The sequence below is a fragment of the Acinonyx jubatus genome, chromosome D2, assembly GCF_027475565.1.
Source record: "Acinonyx jubatus isolate Ajub_Pintada_27869175 chromosome D2, VMU_Ajub_asm_v1.0, whole genome shotgun sequence".
NCBI classification, from domain to species: domain Eukaryota; kingdom Metazoa; phylum Chordata; class Mammalia; order Carnivora; family Felidae; genus Acinonyx; species Acinonyx jubatus.
The window spans coordinates 2,824,015-2,845,413 of NC_069393.1; the positions used below are offsets into that span (position 1 = coordinate 2,824,015).

The 21,399-nt window shown below is 41.6% G+C and overlaps 1 protein-coding gene and 1 pseudogene across 7 annotated transcripts in view; one reads left to right on the forward strand and one right to left on the reverse strand.

Moving 5' to 3' along the window:
- DISC1 (DISC1 scaffold protein) overlaps positions 1-21,399 on the forward strand; it is a 353,788-nt gene that overhangs the window by 210,726 nt on the left and 121,663 nt on the right. The window contains exon 11 of one of the 7 annotated variants that reach the window (XM_053207450.1): positions 1,535-11,732. The exons of the other annotated variants lie outside the window; for them this stretch is intronic. Coding sequence (XP_053063425.1) covers positions 1,535-1,611 — 77 coding nt within the window. The 3' untranslated portion in view covers positions 1,612-11,732. Of the gene's footprint in view, positions 1-1,534; positions 11,733-21,399 lie in introns of those variants that run through there. 7 annotated transcript variants of the gene reach the window in all.
- On the reverse strand, positions 9,977-10,455 carry LOC106981648 (low molecular weight phosphotyrosine protein phosphatase-like; annotated as a pseudogene).

The window sequence follows — 21,399 nt, forward strand, 5'->3', positions numbered from 1 at the left end:
GGCAGGGGAAGGACAGCCCTGGGCTCAGCATCTGAGCTTCGACAGGTGACGAATACACTGCCCTCTGGGGTTGGGGAGCTGCGTCTCACACCCACCGTTCCCCCCGCCACCCACTGAGCACGCTGATGTCTGGGTTGACGGGTTCTCTGGGTCCGATGGTCCGGCTGTGTGCAAATACCCTCCCAGTGTGGAGAACCTGAGTCTTTTCCGGGGCGTTTTTGTCTGACACGTACGTTGTTGGTGTTTGACAGCATATGTTATGCTAATGTCACAAATATGATATCAGGAAAACCGGAATGTGATTCTGGGATGTGTCTTTGCGTGATCCAGTTTTACAAAAGCAACCAGTGCAGGACGGGGGAGAGAGTGCACTTAAGACACAAATTTGTGACTGGAGTGGGAAGTGAAAGGGAGGCTCCCCCCCCATCTCTCTCCGAATCCCCCGCCTCCTGTGGCTCACCTGGCCCATGGCAGACCAGCTTTAGGGGTGGCATTAATAGTTTGAAGCTCTCATCTTCATCAAACAGAGAGAATTGCAGGCTCTTCCATTGATGCCTAGTTAGCAAACCAACGGTTTGACACCAGCTGGCTGTAACAGACATTTTTAATAAAACTTACCTCCGAGTTAAAGTAAAAATGCTGCCTCAGAGATTTTGTGCTGAATCAAACGAAAAACTGACAGGTGGGATCTTTCATGCAAAACTTCTGCTGGGGCTGAAGGAAAATGTCTGATAAGGTTGTTTGCCCACGGGGGTAGGATTAATTGGATTTTCTCTCTTGCCCCCTCACGTCTGGCCCGCCGTTATTATGACAGGAGCACAGAAGTTTTAAAAGCTGAATCATAGTTTATATTTTTAACACTTTGAACTTTTGAGACAAAACCGAGGGAAGGAGAGTACATGTCTGCAGTCTCCTGGTATAATTTTTGTTTGTCTGAAAATGGAGGCCAAATACCCAAGCCTGATACAGCCTGTCCAGAGCAAGCTGGCGGGGAAGAGAAACAGCTGAAGACAGGATTTTTCGAGGCTCCCTTCTTTCAAAACCTGAACAAGTGCCTTCTCATGCTACTGCATGTGGCTGGTCTGGTATGTGGGCTGTTTCACCATTTTCTGGATCTTTCTTGAGTAAGTTGATATACAAATGAATGAGTCTCTGAGGACTTCTCTTTCTGACCCAGTCTGAGGCGGCGGTGGGTAAGGTGGAGGAAAGAGCAGGGACAGGAACTGTAGGGATCTTGTGTGAAATCAGAGGAAGCAAGACAGTAATGTCAAAGGACTATTACTCCCTCAGCGCAATAAGCAATCCCCTCACGGTGATTTTTCTCATCAAACAACACTGGCAAGACTCCCTCTTTAGAGTTGACTTGTGGTTAGCCTTCAAAATCCTTGGGTGGTTTCTGTGAGCTTAAGGTTCCAGGTGACATTAGTTGTCAAGGAAAGAACCTTCGTAAAGGAAAGGTGTGTCTGAGTTTTCAAGAAAAGAATACAAACACGAAGACAACCAAAATGTCCTTTTCTTTCTCTTTCTTCTCCAGGCGCTAAATACGGCAGTTGGGTCCGTCCAAGTTTGCGTGTATTATTTCCAGACATGTGTCTTATGGAATACAAATAATATAGATTTCTCAAGTTTTTTTTTTTTTTTTTTTTTGGCAATTTATTCCTCTCAGCTAAATTTTGCAAAATGATCTAAAATACCCAGCACGCAGCCCGAGAAGCCAATAAAACAGGATGAAGACTTCGGTCGTGATTTGGAAACAAGCAAAACAGAACAGACCTGTCTGCTTTCGAATACGATCTTATTTTAAATGCAAGTTCTCATTCGACTTTCCCCAGACTCAGACAGCTGGTTCCTTCTTGAAGCAACTCTTGAAGACAGATGGACCAACCGTTTCTTCAAAGTGTTGGCTTCTCCCGTGGCTGCCATTTTCCCCATTTTTCTTAGTACCTCCTTTTCGTCACTTGCCAACCCAAGTTCTCTCTGGCACCGAGGAGATTATCTAGGGTTCACTGTTTCTTTTCCATTTGATGATGGAAAGATGAACATAAGGTGCCAGACTCGGTTATTGCATTCATTGACAGATGGATTTGCTCCATTCATGTAAAGAGTTCTGTAGACTCTCTGAGTCCTGGTGCATCTTTAGCTGGATATGTAATCCTTCTCACCAAGCTTCTCTCTCAAATGTGTCTGTTGGGAGTTATGCCATTAAATCTACAGGATCAGCTAGTTGGGACCTGGCCATTATTCTGGTGTTTCTGTGTGGTAATAGAAATACCTATTGCTATTATTTAAAACATGGGATTATGTGGAAGTAATCTCTCTAGAAATGAACATAATTGAATTTCGTCAGCATTTAAATTAATCATGGATATCAAATCAACGTGAAGGAGTAGGGAAAACAAATCAGGGCTTGACAACTGTCATCTGTTCCATTTTCATTTTGGGATCCGTTATACGTAAAGGTGGACTGCTTCTTGCTCTGTAGTTGGAGTATTTCTTTCATGAATAAGTGACTTACATACATGACCAAATGCTAGACAGTGGTGAAAGTGAGTGGGCTATAGCTATGCATATCAGTGTGGACAGATCTCATACACATAATCTCGGCGAGACAAGCAAGTTCCAGAAGAATGCATATAGTACAATACCAACTATTTACTTGAAAACATGGAAAACAACATTCTATGTTTTAAGGATACATACATAGCAAGGGAAAGGATAAATCCATGCATGGGAACGATAAACACTTAAAAATCATCACCTCTGGGGCAGGCAGTGTGTACAATGTAATTTGAGGGTCTTTAACAGTTTCGGTAAAATTTTCCTTTATAAACTGGGTGATCAGCCCGTGGTGGTGATTTTACAGTCTTCATCCTTTGTATATTGTCAGGATAGGAGAGTATATTGCCAAAAAGAAGAGGAACTGTGGCAACGGACGAGGTCTGAGAGTGGACGGGGATGGTTCTAGGAGCACCTAGAGAAAAGCACCTGCAGAGGCTAGGTGTGCCGGCCCTCGGCTCCCAGGCACGTGGGAGGTGGCCATGGATGGGGAAGGCGTGGGTGCTCGAACAGGTGAGGCAAGTGGCAGCAAGAGCAGATCCCCAGCGGAAGAAGGAGATGAGAGAAACCCAGAAGTCTCTCTCATGGGGACGTGACGGTCCACACAGAGGCAGCCTTACCTTGGCCCAGGGAGCCTGGAGAAGAGTGTCCTCCCGACTCCCCCAACTCTACTGAGCTGCTGTGCACCCTGACCCTGGGCGGCTCACTCCAGGGCCTTGAGATTGTTCTCTTCTTCCCTGGTCCGCCTGTGTGATGAGTTGTGGTTTGGAAAACAGAACTCCAGCCAGGACCAGCTTGCTGCAACCCTGTAGCCTTGCATACCAGTATGGAATCCTCTGAGGAGGCCAGGCAGCCCCATATTTCTGGACATGAGAGCCGTCTTCACCCTGGCTCTCAGAGTCCCAGGGCCATGTTCCTGGTATCCTGAGTACTCTCCCTGCAGAAGTAGGAACTGTCAGCTGGTAGATTTTGTGGACTTCAGTAAGTAGAGGCCTCTAGGCTCCAGCTGGAAAGCACCTGAGTTGTCTGCAAGGGTTCAGAGTTCTGGATCTGCCCGTGGTGGCCGTTTTGCTTTTCTCAGGCTCTGTGTCCTCATGTGCCAGGTGGGACGGCATGGGTGCCTGGGCAGGACAAGCCATCCTTGTTTGGAGTGTGGGGTACCTGCCATCAAGAGTGGGGCGGAAACCTGGGCAACGCTTGGGAATATTTGTAAGTACAGAGGAACATACCAAATTGAGGGGAAGAAAGAGGCAGATGTGAACCCAAAGCCAGAGAGCAAAACCATTTTGTATGTAGGGTACCATTTGCAAATCGTTGTTCGTGTGGTAAAACGTCACAAGTCTCTGCTTGTTAAAGAATGGTAGGCAATGTGTTGGTGCAGGAGTGGTGAGTTTCCCTTTTATGTAGAAAGGTCACCTGTCTCTGAAATCTTAAAGGGCACCCTTCCCTGCTTTACAGGTGAGGGTATGGAGGCCCTTCGAGGTGAAGGGCGTGGCTGAGCACACGGAGGAGGTAACAGAGCTACAGCACTGGATTTCTAGTGCTCTGCCCGGAGATTCTCTCACCACACACAAACCTGTTTCATTCTGTGCCATTTTACCTCTTTCGTCCGTCTTTCTTCCCGTCTACTGCCCTTAGTAAGTCTGTAAAGCAAATAGGGGTTATACTAGAAGATGTTACCGGGAGCGCCTTCTGAAAATTACCTCCCTGAAACCTTTTCAGAAGAGTATATTACACATCGTCCATAATTCAGGTTGTGTTCACAAGACTGAAATTGGCTAATGCTAAAGGGAGCTGTGGCTTGTTCCATATTTATTATTCTAGTGCTTTTGGTTTTCGGAACTGTTGTTATGAGAAATTGTTTCTCCTCGACTCCAGAATTTGCTTAGGGACTGCTTTGCTAAAAATTTGATTTTCTCTCATAGAATTTTTAAGGAGTACCATTACATTGTATGGGTTGCTCTTAATGGTACAGAGCTTTAATACAAACCAGGCATATTTTAACTCTGCACACGGGGTGATAGCTGTACCTCTGATGGCTCTGATCTTGGGTGAGCTGCAACATACCAAGGGCAAGTTCTTTTTCCACAAAGTCCCCATGAAATTCGGTACAAAGGGTACACAGAATAGGGCATTGTCTATACAGCGTTCATCAGGCACAAATCAGTCCACCTTCACAAAGCAAAAGCCAAGGAGAGAAGAAGCCACATCAATTGTGCTTTTTTTATTTTTTAAACAATAACATGGAGTATGTGGCACTCCTTAAAAATGACACTCTGTACAATTCCACTTTTATGACATAACTAGAATAGTCAAATTCATACAGACAGGAGGTAGAATGGCAGTTCCCAGGGGCTGGAGAGGGGGCAATAAGGAGTTCGTGTTTAATGGGGCAGAATTTCGATTTGGGAAGATGAAAAGTTTGGGGACAGATGGGGGTGATGGTTGCACAACATCGTAAATGTACTTAATGCCACTGAACTGTACACTTGGAAATGGGCAAAATGGTCCATTTTATGCTACACACTTTACCATAATAAAAAAAAGTTTAAAAACGACACTATATCCTGGTGATTTCAGACGAATCTCCTATTTACTGATAATTCCACCTGTGAGCACGTTCTCTCTCCACACTGAATGTGTTTTTTATTCTTTTCCTTTGGGTCTTGTGTTCAGCATTCTTAATTTTTTTTAATAGCTGAAGCTATGTCACATTTCCTCCCGTGACAAAGAGAGGGATTAAGTGTGGTGCATTCAGCCCCCACCATCTGTTTGACAGCTCCTCTGAAGCCTTCTGGAAGCTGAAGGGCGGGGACGCTCACATGGCATCTCTCAGCTGCCTTTCCCTATCCACTGGCTCGGGGAAACCTGTCCTTCCACAGTCTTAAAATAGAGTGCATTAATAGAAAAGTTGAGGTGGGGTCAGGGCAACAGATTTGGGAGGCAACTGCCATTGAAAAGGTAGTGTGTGACTCACGGATCTGGAGGCCATGACATGGCTTGGGGCCCCCCAGGGAGGCTCCAGGGTCTGTCAGGATGTGGAGGGAGAATGGGAAACTGTGAACCTTTGTCTCTTCCATAGAGATTTCACACGTGTAGCAGGCACCCATTTGTGTCAAAATGTTACCGCCTTTGGTTCACATCAACCTCTGTTTTAATTTTTTCAGTTTTTTTAAATGAAGAAAAAATGACAAATCCACTAATGTCCCATATCCTACACTGTGGATGGTCTGTTTTGTTTTGTTTTTGTCCCCCTCTGTGTCTTTGCCATACAGAGTTTTAAATTTTAAATTGGATGACTCTAACTTTTCCTTTATTGTTCGTTCTTCCTATTTCTTTTTTTTATTTTTTAAAAATGTTTATTTATTTTTGAGAGAGAGAGACAGAGAGACAGAGTGTGAGCAAGGAAGGGGCAGAGAGAGAGGGAGACACACAGTCTGAAGCAGGCTCTAGGCTCTGAGATGTCAGCACAGAGCCTGACGAGGGGCTCAAACTCACAAACTGTGAGATCATGACCTGAGCCGAAGTCAGACTGTTAACCGACTGAGCCACCCAGGCGCCTCATCCCATTTCTTGTTTAAGAAATTCTTGCCAATTTGTGTCAGTATCTTCCCTATTTTCTTCCGATTTTTAAAGTTTTGCTCTATAGCTTTACTTTTTTTAAAATATAGTTTTTTATTTACATGTGGGATTTATTGTTGTGTTTGGCACGAAGTAGGGACCTAATCTTGCCTTTTTACGTTTGAATACTCAGTGGCATCATGATCTCCATTGATGTGTGTGCCGCTTGTGTGTGCCTGTGTCTACTTACAGGTCATTATACTATTCGATTGATCTGTTTGTCCTTCCCTTCACTAACACCACACTGTTTAATTGCTATGGCTTTATGATTTATTGTACGTTTTGGTATGTGGTAGGACATAACTCCCTCCACCTCTCGGCCCCCTCCATCTCTGCCCATATAGGACTAATCGTCCTTTGTCTTCAGAGTTGTCATTGTTATTCATGGCCCTTTACGGTCAACTTGTCAGATTTTAATTGGATTGCATTGAACTTGTATATTAAGTGTTTGAGAGGAGGGCCAGATGTATATTATTGACCTTCCCATTCATGAACATTTCACGACTACAATTATAGTGTTCCTTATTTATACAGTTTGGTTGTTGTTATTAAATTTATCCTATGTACAGTTCAGATTTTTTTTTTCCTATCACAAATGCTAACTAAAATGAAACAAAACAAAACCAGGGGCATTTGGCTGACTCAGTTAGTAGAGCGTGTGACTCTTTCAGGTCATGTGTTCAAGCCCCACATTGGGTGTGGAGCCTACTTAAAATTTTTTTTTTTAATTAAAAACAAAAAACCCCCTCTCTCATCAGTGTTTGTTGTTTTACACTGTGTTTCATATGATCTTGTTTCCAGCAACTTTGCTGGAATTGTTTTGGTTTTTTATAGATTCTCTTTGATTTTCTATGGAGGAATCATATCCTTTGTAGGTAATAGCATTTTGTTCTTTTCTTTCCATTCTTTATTCTTTTCATTGATTCCCTCACTTGTCTTATTTTGTATAGATGCAGTGATACCTAATGTCCTTGTGTTTTATCTGATGTTAGAAGGTAGAATTCTAAGGTTAGACTATTACGTGTGATGTTTGTAATTATGATAGAGACACTATTAGATTAAGGCTGTTGAGGTGCCTGGGTGGCTCAGTCGGTTGAGCGTCTGACTGAGGTCATGATCTCCCAGTTCGTGAGTTCAAGCCCTGCGTCAGACTCTGTGCTGACAGCTCAGAGCCTGGAGCCTGCTTTGAATTCTGTGTCTCCCTTTCTCTCTGCCTTTTCCCCACTCATGCTCTGTCTGTCTGTCTCTCTCTCAAAAATAAATAAACATTAAAAAAATGATTAAGGCTATTTTCTTTAATTCCTTTATATATGTATTTCATTTAACATATTGAAATGGTGAATTAAAGCCATAATTAAAATTTTGCTTTATACAAGCAAATTATTAACATATATATATTATATAATATGTATATATAATTATAAATATATATTATGTGTAATTTTGCTTTATATATAATCTACACGCAGTGAAATGCACAAATCTGAAGTGTGCAGTTTGATGAGTTTTGAGAAATGTATATATCCATATAATTTACATCCTGTAAAGCTATAGAGTCTCCCCCACCCAAAGTATCCTTTGTAGTTAACGCCTCCCAGTCTCTGGTCAGACAAATATCAGTCTCATTTCTGTCACTATAGGTGAATATTGCCTATTCTAGAAACTCTAGAAAAATGGAATGATACTGTATACATTCTTTTCTGTCTGTCACCTTTCATTCAGCATGTGGTTGACATTCATCCGTGGTGTTGTGGTGTCAGTAGTTTATTTCATTTTTATTACTAAGTAGTATTTCATTATATAAATGCACTACAATTTGTTTATTCCCTTTCCTGCTAATGGACATTGGGGTTATTTCTAGTTTTTGACTAATATGACTTAAGCTTCTATGAACATTCTTGTCCTAAGTCTTTCTGTGTTTTCATTTTACTTTGGGTTAATACCGAAAGTGTAATTACTGGGTTGTAGTGTAAGCATACATTCAACTTTACAAGAAACTTCCGAAATTGTACCATTTTATATCCTTCGAACACTGTTGTAGAGTGTCCTATATCATTATCAACATTAAATGTTGTCTGTCCTGTTTGTTTTAGCCATTTTAGTGGCTATGTACTGGTAACTAATGGTTAAGGATTTTTTTCATGTGTGTATTAACCATTCACATATTTTTTTTAAAAAAACTTTTCTTAATGTTTATTCATTTTTGAGAGAAAGACAAAGAGCATGGGCAGGTGAGGGGCAGAGAGAGAGAGGGAGACACAGAATCCTGAGCAGGCTCCAGGCTCTGAGCTGACAGCACAGAGCCCGACATGGGGCTCAAACCCACAGACCGTGAAGATCATGATCTCGGCTGAAGTCAGATGCGTAACCGACCGAGCCACCCAGGTGCCCCATCCATTCACATATTTTTCTTTGTGAAGTTCCTGTTCAAATATTTTGGCCAGTTTTTTGTTGGGTTCTCTTGCAGCTATTAAGTTGTAGAGGACCTATTAAGTATTTTGCGGTCAAGTCTTTTGCCAGGTATATTTACTACGGATATTTTCTCCTATTTGGAGTGCTTTCTTGTTCGTTGCTTTTTTAAAAAAAAATCTGTATTTTCATAATTTCTCCGGTTTATTTTGAAAACAATCTTTTCTGACATGTATCTATGTGAGTTTTAGATTAATTATCTCACAGTGCACAGAAATGACCTATATTTGCCTGTAAATTAAGCACTGATGAATGCTCATTAACATATCAATATTTAAGTATTCCAACATAAAAGAGCTTTTTCTAACTTTGTAATTACTTTCTTCCCTCCTAAGCTAATTTATTTTTGACATTTGGGTTGCACATGCACATAAGAAAATGACACGTTTTGCACACTGACCGTGAGATAAACCAGTGTGTAAGTGTCTTTCTGGATCAGATTAAATTTCCAGGGACAAAGTGGTTCAAATGGGAGCAAATAAGCCTACTTCCTTATAAAATAAACTAAATAAACAAAACCTAGGAAGTATTAAAGGTGCTTAAGATTAATTCCATAAATATTTTTCTGTTTTCTTTAAAAATTTTTTTAATGTTTATTTTTGAGAGAGAGAGAAACAGAGTGTGAGCGGGGGAGGGGTAGAGACGGAGAGGGAGACATAGAATCTGAAGCAGGCCCCAGGCTCTGAGCTGTTAGCACAGAGCCTGACATGGGGCCCGAACTCCCTAAACACGAGATTGTGACCTCAGCCGAAGTCCGACACTTAGCTGACTGAGCCACTCAGGCGCCTTTCTTTTCTTTTAAGTACGCAAATGTGTATGATGAGCGTGTGTAAATTAACACTTTTCATCTAGGTTGTGCGCTCCTGTGGATGGTGAAGGGCTCTGGTATAAGGAGGCAGTGTGGGAGAACTGGGGGTTTTTATCCTCATCAAGCCGTCCACACTTAGGAAAGAGGTAGGGCAGATGACTTACAAGCCTCAGTGGGCTCGGATTTTGATCTGGTTCTGAAAGTAATGCTTATTTCATCCTGTTCTATTTTGTTTGTTCCATAATTTTTGTAACTGGAGGAAACTGGTAGGTTCAACTAACCAACCTAAGGACACTTTACCCCATAAACCATGTGAATCAAAACTCTTCATTCATTCTTCTGCCAAACACAACAACTGATTTTCGTCTATAATTATTTTTTAAGTTAAGAAGGAGCAAGTCAACCAAAGAAACAGCGGTGGCCTCGAACTATGGAATGTTACCGCACTTTGACACATTGACTGAGAGATGCCGAGGCTGTGGGGACTAGTCCCGCTGGCTGCAGCCAGGAATGGATGCAGTGTCATTGAACCTCCTCTAAGCAGGCCCTGCAGCACCTTCCATGCTGCTGGGAGATATCCCGAGGCTGGAGTCACTCCCATAATAGGGATCTCCAATAATAAGTTGCTTTCTTGGATAATAGCTCCCAAGTGGTTCAATTTTAGCTTTGCAGGTTTTAGTTTGTTTTCTTTTTCTAGTCAAATCTCTCAGATTGCTTTCATCCGTACATAGTGTATGATCTAATGTGGCAAAGTCTTCTTGGTAACCCACCTGGACAATGTGATTCGTGGGAGTACCATGCTCCTTCATGCAATTCTGCCCCTGATAATCGGGAGGGTTTTCTGTTTCATGCATGGATGTTGTTGCGCTGTCTACCCTCCAATTATTTTAAATGTTTCGATCAGTTACAAGTTTTCTCAAAACTGCTCTTGTGATGAGTGATTGACAGATGTTACCCAGACACAGGAACAGCACTGAGTTGGGCATCTGCTCAGCCATCTTCCCTTGCACACAGAGGCACCCGCTGACTGCATCAGGAATTTTCTCCTGCTCATTTTCATAATGTGTCTTTTGATGAGTTAATGTTTCTAATTTTGATGAAGTCCATTTCATCTGTTTTCTTCCTTTATTATGTTAATGTGGTTAATTACACTGATGATTTTCAAATGTTAAATAACACTTTTTTCCTGCCCAAACCATAGTTGATCATGAAATATTATACTTTTTACAAATTGCTGGATGTGGTTTGCTTACTATTTGACTACATTAATAATGAGTGTTAGATCAGTGTTATGCTGCCCTCATAAAATTATTTGAGATGCATTCCTTTCTCCTGAAATTTTCTGAAAGTATGTGTGAAAGTGGTATTTTTTTCTTCCTTAAATGTTTGATAATATTTAAGAGTAAAGTCACTTGACTTTGGAGTTCTTGAAAGAATGCTTTAAATTATAAATTCACTTTTTAATAGATATATGTGTATATATAATTTTGATAATTTGCATCTTAGAGGAACTTTTCTATTTCATCTAAACTGTTGAATTTGTTGGCATAAAAAGATGTTCATAATATATCCTTATTATTCTTTTAATATCTCTAGGATCTATAGTAATGTGTCTACTCTTTTTTTTTTCTTGATGGCATACCTGGTAACTTGTGTTTGCTTTAATTTATGCTCTATCAGTCTAGAGTTTTAACAGTTTTACTGATCTTATAAAAAACCAATTTTTGGGGGGCGCCCAGGTGGCTCAGTTGGTTAAGTGTCTGACTTTGGCTCAGGTCATGATTTCGCAGTTTGTGAGTTTGAACCCTGCGTCGGGCTCTGTGCTGACAGCTCAGAGCCTGGAGCCTGCTTTGGATTCTAAGTCTCCCTCTCTCTCTGCCCCTCCCCTGCTCATGCTCTGTCTCTCTCTGTGTCTCAATAATAAATAAACATTAAAAAAAATAATAAAAACCCAATTTTTTGCTTTTATTAATTTTCTCTACTGTTTCTCCATTTTGTATCTCATTGATTTCCATTCCTAGCTTTATTATTCCTTATTTCTAGTTACTTTGGGTTTTATTTGCCCTTCTTTTTTACCTTCATAAGGTTGACACTTACATCAATGATTTTAAATCTTCTATTCTAAAACTATAAATTTCCCTCTAAGCATGACTTCAGTCAGGCCCACAAATTTATTAAGTCTTCATTATCATTCAAATTTCTAATTTTCCTTGTAATTTATTCTTGCTCTGTGAGTTACTTGGACATAGATTGCTTACTTTCCAAGTGTTTGAGTATTTCCCAGATATCTTTATGTTACTGCTTTCTAATTTAATTTTGTTGTGTTTCAAAAACATTCCTGGTATGATTTAATCTTCTTTGAAATTTTTGAGACTTACTTTATGGACCAACATATAGTTTATCTATAGTTCTATGTGCACATGAGAAGAATGTAAATTCTGCAATTATTGGGTATAGTGTTCTATAAATGTTGATTAAGTGATTCTGGTTGATAGTGTTCAAATCATTATCCTTACTGATTTAATGTCTACTTGACCTATCAGTTATTGAGGGAAGTTTGTTGGAATCTCTAACGAGTATGTTGGCTATGTCTGTTTCTCTTCTCAGTTCTATCAAATTATATATTTCAGTGCTTCATTATTTAAGTACTTTGATACTTAAAGTATTTTCATCCTCTATCAGAAGCATATACATTTAGGATTGTTTACGTACCCACTTTATTATTATGAACTATTCCTCTTTACTTATAATACTTTTTTTTTTCCTGAGGTCTGTCTGGTAGGAATATAGTTACTTCAGCTTTTTTATGACTAGCGTTAGCATGATGTATCTTTTTTCATTCATTTTAACCTATGTCTTTATGGTTCAAGTGGGTCTCCTGGAAACATACTAGCATTTGATCTCGCTTCTTTATCCAGACTGATAATTTCCTCCTTTAATGGGAATCTTTAATTCATTTATATTTAGTATAGTTATTAATATGTTTGAGCATAAGTCTACTGTCATGCTATTGTTTTCTATTTTTCCCATGTGTATTTTTTTCTTTTTTATTCTTTTTCTGTTTTCCATTAGAATTGAGTATTTTTCAGTATTCCATTTGATCTCTTCCCTTAGATTATTACTATCGCACTTTGTTTTGTTTCCTCCATGGGTTGCTCTAGGGTTTACACTCTGCAACTTTAACACTCTTAATTCAAACAATATTATACAACATTATATATATATATATATTTATTTATTATTTATACTGCATATTGCTATTACTATTCTTTTACTTCTATATATGTTATAAACCCAAATTAATAAGTTTTTTAAAATTAAATTTTTGTTAACTTTCCTGGGATAAACTCTATTACTTTTTATACTGTGTTGGGGTCTTACGAATTTTTTTGTATTATTATTATTATTATTATTTTCACTAATCTCCACCCCTAGCATGGGGGCTCGAACTCACAGCCCCAAGAACAAGAGTCATATGTTCCACCAACTGAGCCAGCCAGGCACTCCTGGAGTTTTGCTAATTTTTAAAGCATTTTTGCATTATGTTAATAAGTGAAATTAACTGTAATTTTATATCCTCATACTAAATTTTTCCAAACTTGGTATCAAGATTATACCAGTCTCATAACACAACTGGGAAGATGTCCGTCTTTTATATTCTCTGAGCACCATCCTCCTGTGCCTAGACGGTTGCAGTAGCCTGAGAGCCGTTCTTTACCCATTCAGTCGTGTCTTATCATACACCTCTGCCTCCAAGTCCATTCGGCACAATGTGGTGATTCTGCTAAAATACACGTCCCTTGCCTAAAACATGAAATGGTTCGTGGCTCATCTTAGCAACTCAGTAATCATTTGTTTTCTGGAGTTCCTCTGGCATCATACATGCTGAAGTGTTGTCATGTGACCACTGGTATCGTCCGGTACAGGCTCACGGCAGCTTTTCTACCTAACATATTCCCACTTCCTATGGTGTTTCGATTTTGACAATAGTGCCTGTTAACAGCTGTCATTTTTCATGCGGTTACCTGTGTGGTGTGATCTGGGGTCTAGTTAGATGGGAAACATTTAGGGAATGGTCATGAGCATGACATTGTGGATGCAGTGACCAAAAATTCTCTGCATTTTCCCTCGGTGTGGGGGCCAGGGCAGACTTTTACAAGAGTGATACAGTGTTTAAATAATTGGTGTCAAAATCTGCCCATTTGAAAGCTGTGTCTTCTTAGAGGCAGCTCTACGTCTAAGGTATAGCTTCTATTGGGAGCTGTCCCTTCAGGAGAGGCACATTAGGTGCCGTTTCTGAAACATTTAGTAAAAAAATATGTTCAGTGCACATTTTTTCCATTTTAGGTTATCTTCTTTACTGTTCTCCCTTCTTCAATACGTGGTGGGATTTCATTTGTTTTCCCGATGCCCTTGTAGAAAGTAGGCCAAAGCACTAAAATATAATCATCCCAGTTTCGTAGAGGAGGACTTCAAGGCTCACTTAGAGGTTATGTCACTGGTCCAGGACACATGTACCATGCAATAGAACAGGGGTGCAAAATAAGACTTGGTTGGGATCTCGGTGTCCTGGTTTCCTTATCCCCCTGAGCACTGCTTTCCTCATAGGATTGATGCGAGGGATTGAAGACCGTGGTATGGGAAGCACCAGCATAGTGTCCTGTCCTGGGTCGTCTGGTACATATCATACCTGCAAGACACATCAAATAAAGTTCCCACCCCAGGGAACTGAAGTACTGTTTATTATCCCTTCGCACAACTCAGTAGATTTTTAGAGCACTGCCTTGCGAGGTGCCAGGCCTTCTGTTAGGTCCTGTGGGTGAAACGGAGGGGATTGAGCAGTGCTCTGCACCCTTCTGGCATCACCGACTGGGGGGGGGGGGACTTAGAACCACGGCGCTACCCCGGGAGAGCAGTGGGAGCAGGGTGGCAGGGAGGTGACTGATTTTACTGGGCAGCATTTTGCAAGAGCTTCAGAGAGGAGGTGACACTGGAGGTAAATCTTGAAGGCTGAGTGGACTTTCCTCAGACGGAGGATGTGGGGCAGAGCACTTGCGATGGAGTCAAGGAGCTATTGCAGCCAGACCTCGGTGAACTGACTCGGGCATGCTTCCGCCGGACTAGCGAGAGATCTCAGATCAATAGTCAACCCTGCTATGGTTTCTTTGTCACTCTGCCTTTTCTTTGGAACGAATGGAGCTTTTTTTTCTTTTGTCCTTATTTTTCTCCTCTCTGGGGTACAGTGGCAGGTTGTTTTATTTTCCCCTGATAAGTGACTGGTCCGAATAGTATTTCAGTTACCATTTATGGAACAAGGCCAGTATATGTCTTTCATTTATACAGTGCTGACTAAATTGTCCCTTCCTTTCCTCTTTCTGCGACAACCTTCAGCCTATTTGTAACATTTGAAAAACTTCCTTGCGGTGACATGTTTGCAGCCATTTGTTGTAGAGTCTGCTGCCTGTTGGGCTGCTGTCAGTGTTTGGAAGCAAAGCTATGTGGCTGATTGGAAGCTGGTCACCATGTCCTGGTGTAACCAGGCCCCTGGTGCATCGTGACACCCCATGTACATCACACCTGATCTTGGGAATGGATAGAGCTTTATCTTTAAGTTACTTCTTTAGGGTTACGTTAAGCCAGGGCTGTTTTATTTATTGCTTTGTGTTTTTCCTAAAATCAGAGATGATTTGGTTTCAAGGGGTAAACCACCAAAGTAGAATTTTAGCAGCTTGTTCCTGGGACAAGGGGCAGAGGGGACACTCTATTAAATACATACAGCGAATATCTTTTGAATCTCTGTACAACAGTTTTCTACTTCATGAGAAGTAGAAGGTGTGGTTGTTGCCCTCCAGGAACTTATAATAGAATCATGGAGAAGTACACATACACATTAGATAAAATAGCAAGATGCCATCAAGTGAATTAAAGCAGTATGGAATATACGCAGAAGCATGAGCAGAGAAAAGGTTGAAGCTATATATACTCAATTTAGGTCAGTCATGACTTCGACCCGCAGCAAATGAAATAATGGTAATAATAAAAATTGCTTACAATCACATGTCATAATCTAACCATGTATCTGTCTATGTTCTTAGGATCTAAAAAAAACCACACACACACACACACAACACGCACACACACTGACTTTAAAGAAAGAAAGATTTGCATTTTCTTGTTTTTCCGATGTTTTCGTGTTGAGGGGAAATTTCAGTCTCCCAGCTGGACAGATTGTCCAGAAGACAAGGCATGGTTGGCCAGGAAGGGTCGGCGTCTATGCTGGGCAGCGTAAAGGACATTTTGACCGAACACAGATTTTCTTTAACACAATGGTGAGGAAGGAAAAAGGGAGAAAAACCTGGCCTTTCACTCCTTCACCACGGAAAGTTTTGGAGTAAATGGAACACGGCAAAACAAAATGTAATTTGGAACTGATGTTGAAAGTCAACAAGTTGGAAATAGTTGCCGACTGTTCCATATCAATAAATAACTAGAGCAGATGGAAGAACCAGGTGACAAATATTACCAGAAAATTCTCCTAACACTGGCTAAGCAGTGGGAATTTTCCCCACCGTTCAGCCACAAACTGCTTGTGTCCTGTGGATTTTCAGACTACTTCCAAGGAGTCAGGAAAAGGATAGAATTTTACTTTATGCCTTTGGCAGTGGTTCTGACTGTACTGTGTGTTAGAATCACCTGGTGGGCTTGTTAGACACAGATTGTTGGGCCCTTAGTGCTTCGGATTCCATAAGTGTAGGGCCTGAGAATGTGTGTCTCTAAGAAATTCCCAGGAGATGTTGACGTTGCTGGTTTGGGGGCCACATTTGGAGAACCACTGTTTTGGGGAGACGTGGCCTATGACCTGCTTCTGGGTTTCTTGCATTGACCTCCTTGACTCTCCTCAGTAATGATATAACTTTGGAAAAATCGAACCCTATATGAGGATCTTGTCTATCACTTGATCTATGTCTTTCCTCTTGTTATTCGGCGTGGCTGTTAGTTTTACCTAATTAAAATGCTGCATCTGGTTTTGGACGGTCTGATTAATTTTGAGGATGGAATTACCCTGAACAGCAATATGTATTTGTTTAGAGCTTCGCTCCCTTCCCTATCAAAGCCTCAGGTTTGATTTCTTTACACATGTATTTTAATAATCATCATCATTAGTGCTGAAATTAGAGATAAAAAATCACAATCACCCCAGTGTATTTTTAGCATCTAAGCATGAACATTTGATTATTGTTTTCTGTTGAGTTGGTCATATGTTCCAGTAATTTCCAATACAGAAGTACTTTTTGTACCAAATAGGTTTGCCTACAGTGGCCAAATGTAGAGACTTCCCATTCTGTGTTATTTTATACTTCCTACTCCTCTCCTGCTTCTCCAAATAGACACAGTCTATATAAGACTAGATTTATTGGATCTTCATGATTTATACAAGGAATGTATAAGTGATTTTAGTTGTCTCCAGAATAAAGATCTCGTTCCCAGAGTAAAAGCTTCTGAAGCCATGTATTGAGAATAAAATGATTTTATTCATTACAGCATTAACTTAAGATGCATTCTTTCAAAAAGTCCAGCCTGTGTCTGGGATTTAACTTTCTCTTGCCCCTGCTGCCTTTCGTGTCTGTTTTCATCAGGGACTATGGCTTAATCTTCTTCCTTGCCCTGCGGCAGGAGATGGTTATTAGCAGCTAACACCGAAGCTCCGAAAAATGCTAGTTTGCGTTTATTTTGTCCACAGGCAGGCCGGCACACATTCCCCGATCAGGGAAAAATAATGCTGCTGGTCTACTGGAGACGAGTCTTATCTCAAGCACTGGTGAGATGCAGTCAGATAAGTGAGAGAGAGCTACAAATAATACATGTAATTGACCTACGTGCTTCCATATTAGAAGGCCTTGCATTTATGTCCTCTTGAAATAAGACGAGGGGGGTTCCTGGGAGGCAGTAGTTTGCTAAATAACTTGCCCAAGGTCACCCGGTAAAATGACCGGGTAAAGAATTATGACTTTGTGATCCATTCTTTTCCTCTGCAGCCACATCCTTCTGTTCCTTTCTGAAGAACAGAGTCCATGGCTTATATACAGACACTTGCAGAGAGGCACTTCCGAAAAAATGGAAGCTCGTGCATGCCAGATGAGTTTATTCAGTTCATTTGAAAAGAGTTCTTGGAAGGAAAAAAAAGATAAAAACCGAGAGGGAGGCAAACCATAAGAGACTCTTGAATACAGAGAACAAACAGGGTTGCTGGAGGGGAGGTGGGCGAGGGGTGGGCTAAATGAGTGACGGGCATTAAGGAGGGCACTTGTTGCTGTGAGCACCGAGTATTATATGTAAGCGATGAATCACTAAATTCTACTCCTGAAACCATTATTACACTATATGTTAACTAACTTGGATTTAAATTTTAAAAATTAAAAAAAAAAAAAAAGCTCTTGGATTTTATTGCTGGTCTCTTGGAGTAAGAGTTGGAGGGCATGGAGGTGGTGACTCCAGACAAGGAGATGGTGATTTTCTTCTTTTTTTTTGAAGTTTATGTATTTATTTTGAGAGAGACAGAGAGCGTGCAGGCAGGGGAGGGGCAGAGAGAGAGAGAGAGGGAGAATCTCAAGCAGGCTCTGCGCTGTCAGCCCAGAGCCCAACACCAGGCTCGAACCCAAACTGTGAGATCAGGACCTGAGCAGAAATCAAGGGTCGGATGCTCAACCAACCGAACCACCCAGGCACCCTGGGCACGGTAGTTTTCTATGCCTACAGTAATTCCTGACTATATCCAGAGCTATTCTCTCTTCATTTATCCAAGAATGTAAGTGGAAGGATTTTAAATATAGGTACATTTTCTTAGATGCAGGCAACACAGTGTTCTCCGGCTCATTAAGAAAGATTGCTTGGATGATGTTAATTTGCTGTAAAATTTCTATGAGGTCCAGAGAACCAAACATGGATGCTTTACACCCAGAAGTGAAATAGCCAGGAGAAATGTCCAACCTCACCATGCAACTGGGGCAGTGGAAGATGCAACTGCCCTCCACTGCTTGAACCTTGCAGAACTAGGCACTGGACAGAGGATATTATGCCCAAGCAGCTTCAGAAATGCTAGACGCCTCTGACCATGCTTCTGGAAGAGCCCCTGGCTGCTGCTTCAGGATACCCATCATGACTTCCTGGTCTCACGTGGGTGTGACAGCAGGGCAGGTCAACCACAGACAGAACCTTAATGACAAGGGGATGTGGGAGTTGTTGTCTTTCACTATAACTCTCTACTGTGGAGGAAAATGTGTTTGGCGGGACCAGAGTGGTTTTGAACGAACCAACTGGCAGAAAATGCCACAACTTGTTCTCAAATTTTATTACTTACCATGGTGTGTATGACGTCATGCTGTGGACCCATTCCCCTTGCAAATGACCGGCCTGGCTTTACACTGGCTATCAGATGAAAACTAATTTCCGAATTTACGTATAGTATATGAAGACGATTAGTACACAGAAAAGCCTAGGCATGTGCTATGATTCTTATTTAGAACTGAAAGTTGTGTATACCTAATTTGGAGAAACTCCCATTTCACTGAATTTGCATGCCTATAATTTCCTTTAAACTTGCTCAAAGATGGCAGCGTGATGCATGACAAGGGCAGGCATTGTAGCCAGTTGGATCCAGATTCATATCTCAGTGTTGCTAGCTACGTGATTTGGGGCAAGTTGCTAAGCCTTACCACTTTTCGCTGGCAAGAACACTGGTGCTGGTGTTAGAAGCCTTTAGCCCGTTGAGCTCTGTGTAACTTAAGTGGGATCAGGTTTGTCTGGCACATGGCAGACACTGGTGAATAGTAGTTTTTCCTTCTACTGACCATGGTGCGATGATGCCATCATCTGATCCTTTCATTCTGGTCTACCTGTGTATTTATTTTCCAATATGTATCATGTATTTAATCACACAGTTTATTGCTTTAATATTGTTCTCAGGTTATCCCACGTTTATGTTGTCTCCCGGTTAGTGACTGGAGAAGAGAGGGTGTGGCTTCTTGTTATTTTGCCCTATATCTTCTCTCTGAATTCTACTTCCTCCCTAAGTAACTGCAAGAAGTGTGATTGACTAGATCAGAGGCGCTGTGAATGGCTGCACAGGCTGTACACTGAACAAAAGCCCCACATCTCATGGAATACCAGTCACACTGAGTATTCATTACCCTCATCATGTATATTTTAATAATTAATCATATTACACTTACGTGTAGTAGGTCTTGTCCTGATAACGTCAAGATGATATGGAAACTTTTCAACAAAAAGAAGTGGCATGTCTTGAAGAAGGGCACCTCCTTCTGTTTTGCACAAATGGAAGATGTAGGCACCACATAGGCTGGCAGTGGCCCTGGATAAGTTAAAAAAAAATTTTTTTTAATGTTTATTTACTTGTGTGTGTGTGAGAGAGAGAGAGAGAGAGAGAGAGAGAGAGAGACAGTGTGAGTGGGGGAGGGGCAGAGAGAGAAAAGGAGACACAGAATCTGAAGCAGGCTCCAGGCTCTGAGACGTCAGCACAGAGCCCCACGCGAGGCTCGAACTCGTGAACGGTGAGATCATGACCTGAGCCAAAGTCAGACGTTTAACCAACTGAGCCACCCAGGTGTCCTGCCCTGGATAAGTTAATGATATCAACCAATGACAGAGCGTTTTGGAAGCCATTCACCTCTTCATGCAGTGATCATTTTTTTGGTGCCTCATATGTACCAGGCACTATTTGCAGCAGTTAGAGATACCATGGTGATAACATACAGTTACACTAGTTTCCTAGAGTTGCCTTAAATCAGCACAAACAGAAATGTGCTCTCTCACAGTTGTGGAGGCTGGAAATCTGAAATCAAGGTGTCAGGATGGCCGTGCTCTCTCTGAAGGCTCCAGGTAGAACCTCTCCCTGCCTTGTCCTGGTTCCTGGTGGTTGCAGACAATCCTTGGCATTCTTTCTTTGCCTTGTAGACACCACTTTAATCTCTGTCTCTGTTTCCACATGGCCTTCTTCCCTGTGTATCTGCGTGTCTTTGTGTATCCTTTCCTCTTCTTATCAGGATGCCAATCATTGGATTTAGGGCCCACCCTGGTCTAGTAAGTAACTTAACTAATTACATGTGCAAAGACCTAGTTTCCACGTGATGTCATCCTCACAGATCCCGGGGTTAGGACTTCAGCATATCTTTTTGAGGGATTCAGCCAGTTACAGTCATGGAACCTATATGATTATACCTGGAGATGGAGGACGGCAGACAAATAAAGGAACAATAATTATATAACATGTGAGTGATATTAAGTGCTAAGAAGAAAACCCAGCCTCAGGGCACAGGAGTGGTGTGTGTGTGTGTGTGTGTGTGTGTGTGTGTGTGTGTGTGTATTTCTATTTTAGATTGTTGGGTTAGGGAAGGCCTTACTTATCAGGTGACAGTTGAGCAGAGACCCGAATTAAAGGAGTAGGCCAGCAGTCTGGATTCTGGGGAGGGATTTTCCAGGCAGAGGAAACAGCCAGCATGCTGAGCATCTGAGAAGCTGCCGGGAGGCCTGTGTGGGAGAGACTCGGGGGGAGGGCAGTAGGAGGTGAGGACAGGGAGGAAAGTGGGGACAAATCATATAGGACGGTGAATAATAGGATGTTACGACCTTTCTGATTAAGATGAGAAGCCATCTCAGAGTTTTCAGCAGAAGAGGACATAATCTGATTCACATTTTAAAGGATAGCTCTGTTGCCATAGTGGATAGACTATAGTGTGTCAGGCTGGACACAGAGGGGCTCTACTCACACTTAGTGCAGTGGTGTAGACAAGAGCTACTGGGTGTGCAGGCTGTGTGGAGTGAGAACTCTGACCCTGCAGGAATCACATGCCCAGGCTAACTGATCCAGAAGCCCAGCCCTCTCTTCTCCTCAACCCTGAGTTCTTCCCTGGTCCTTTATCATCTATGCC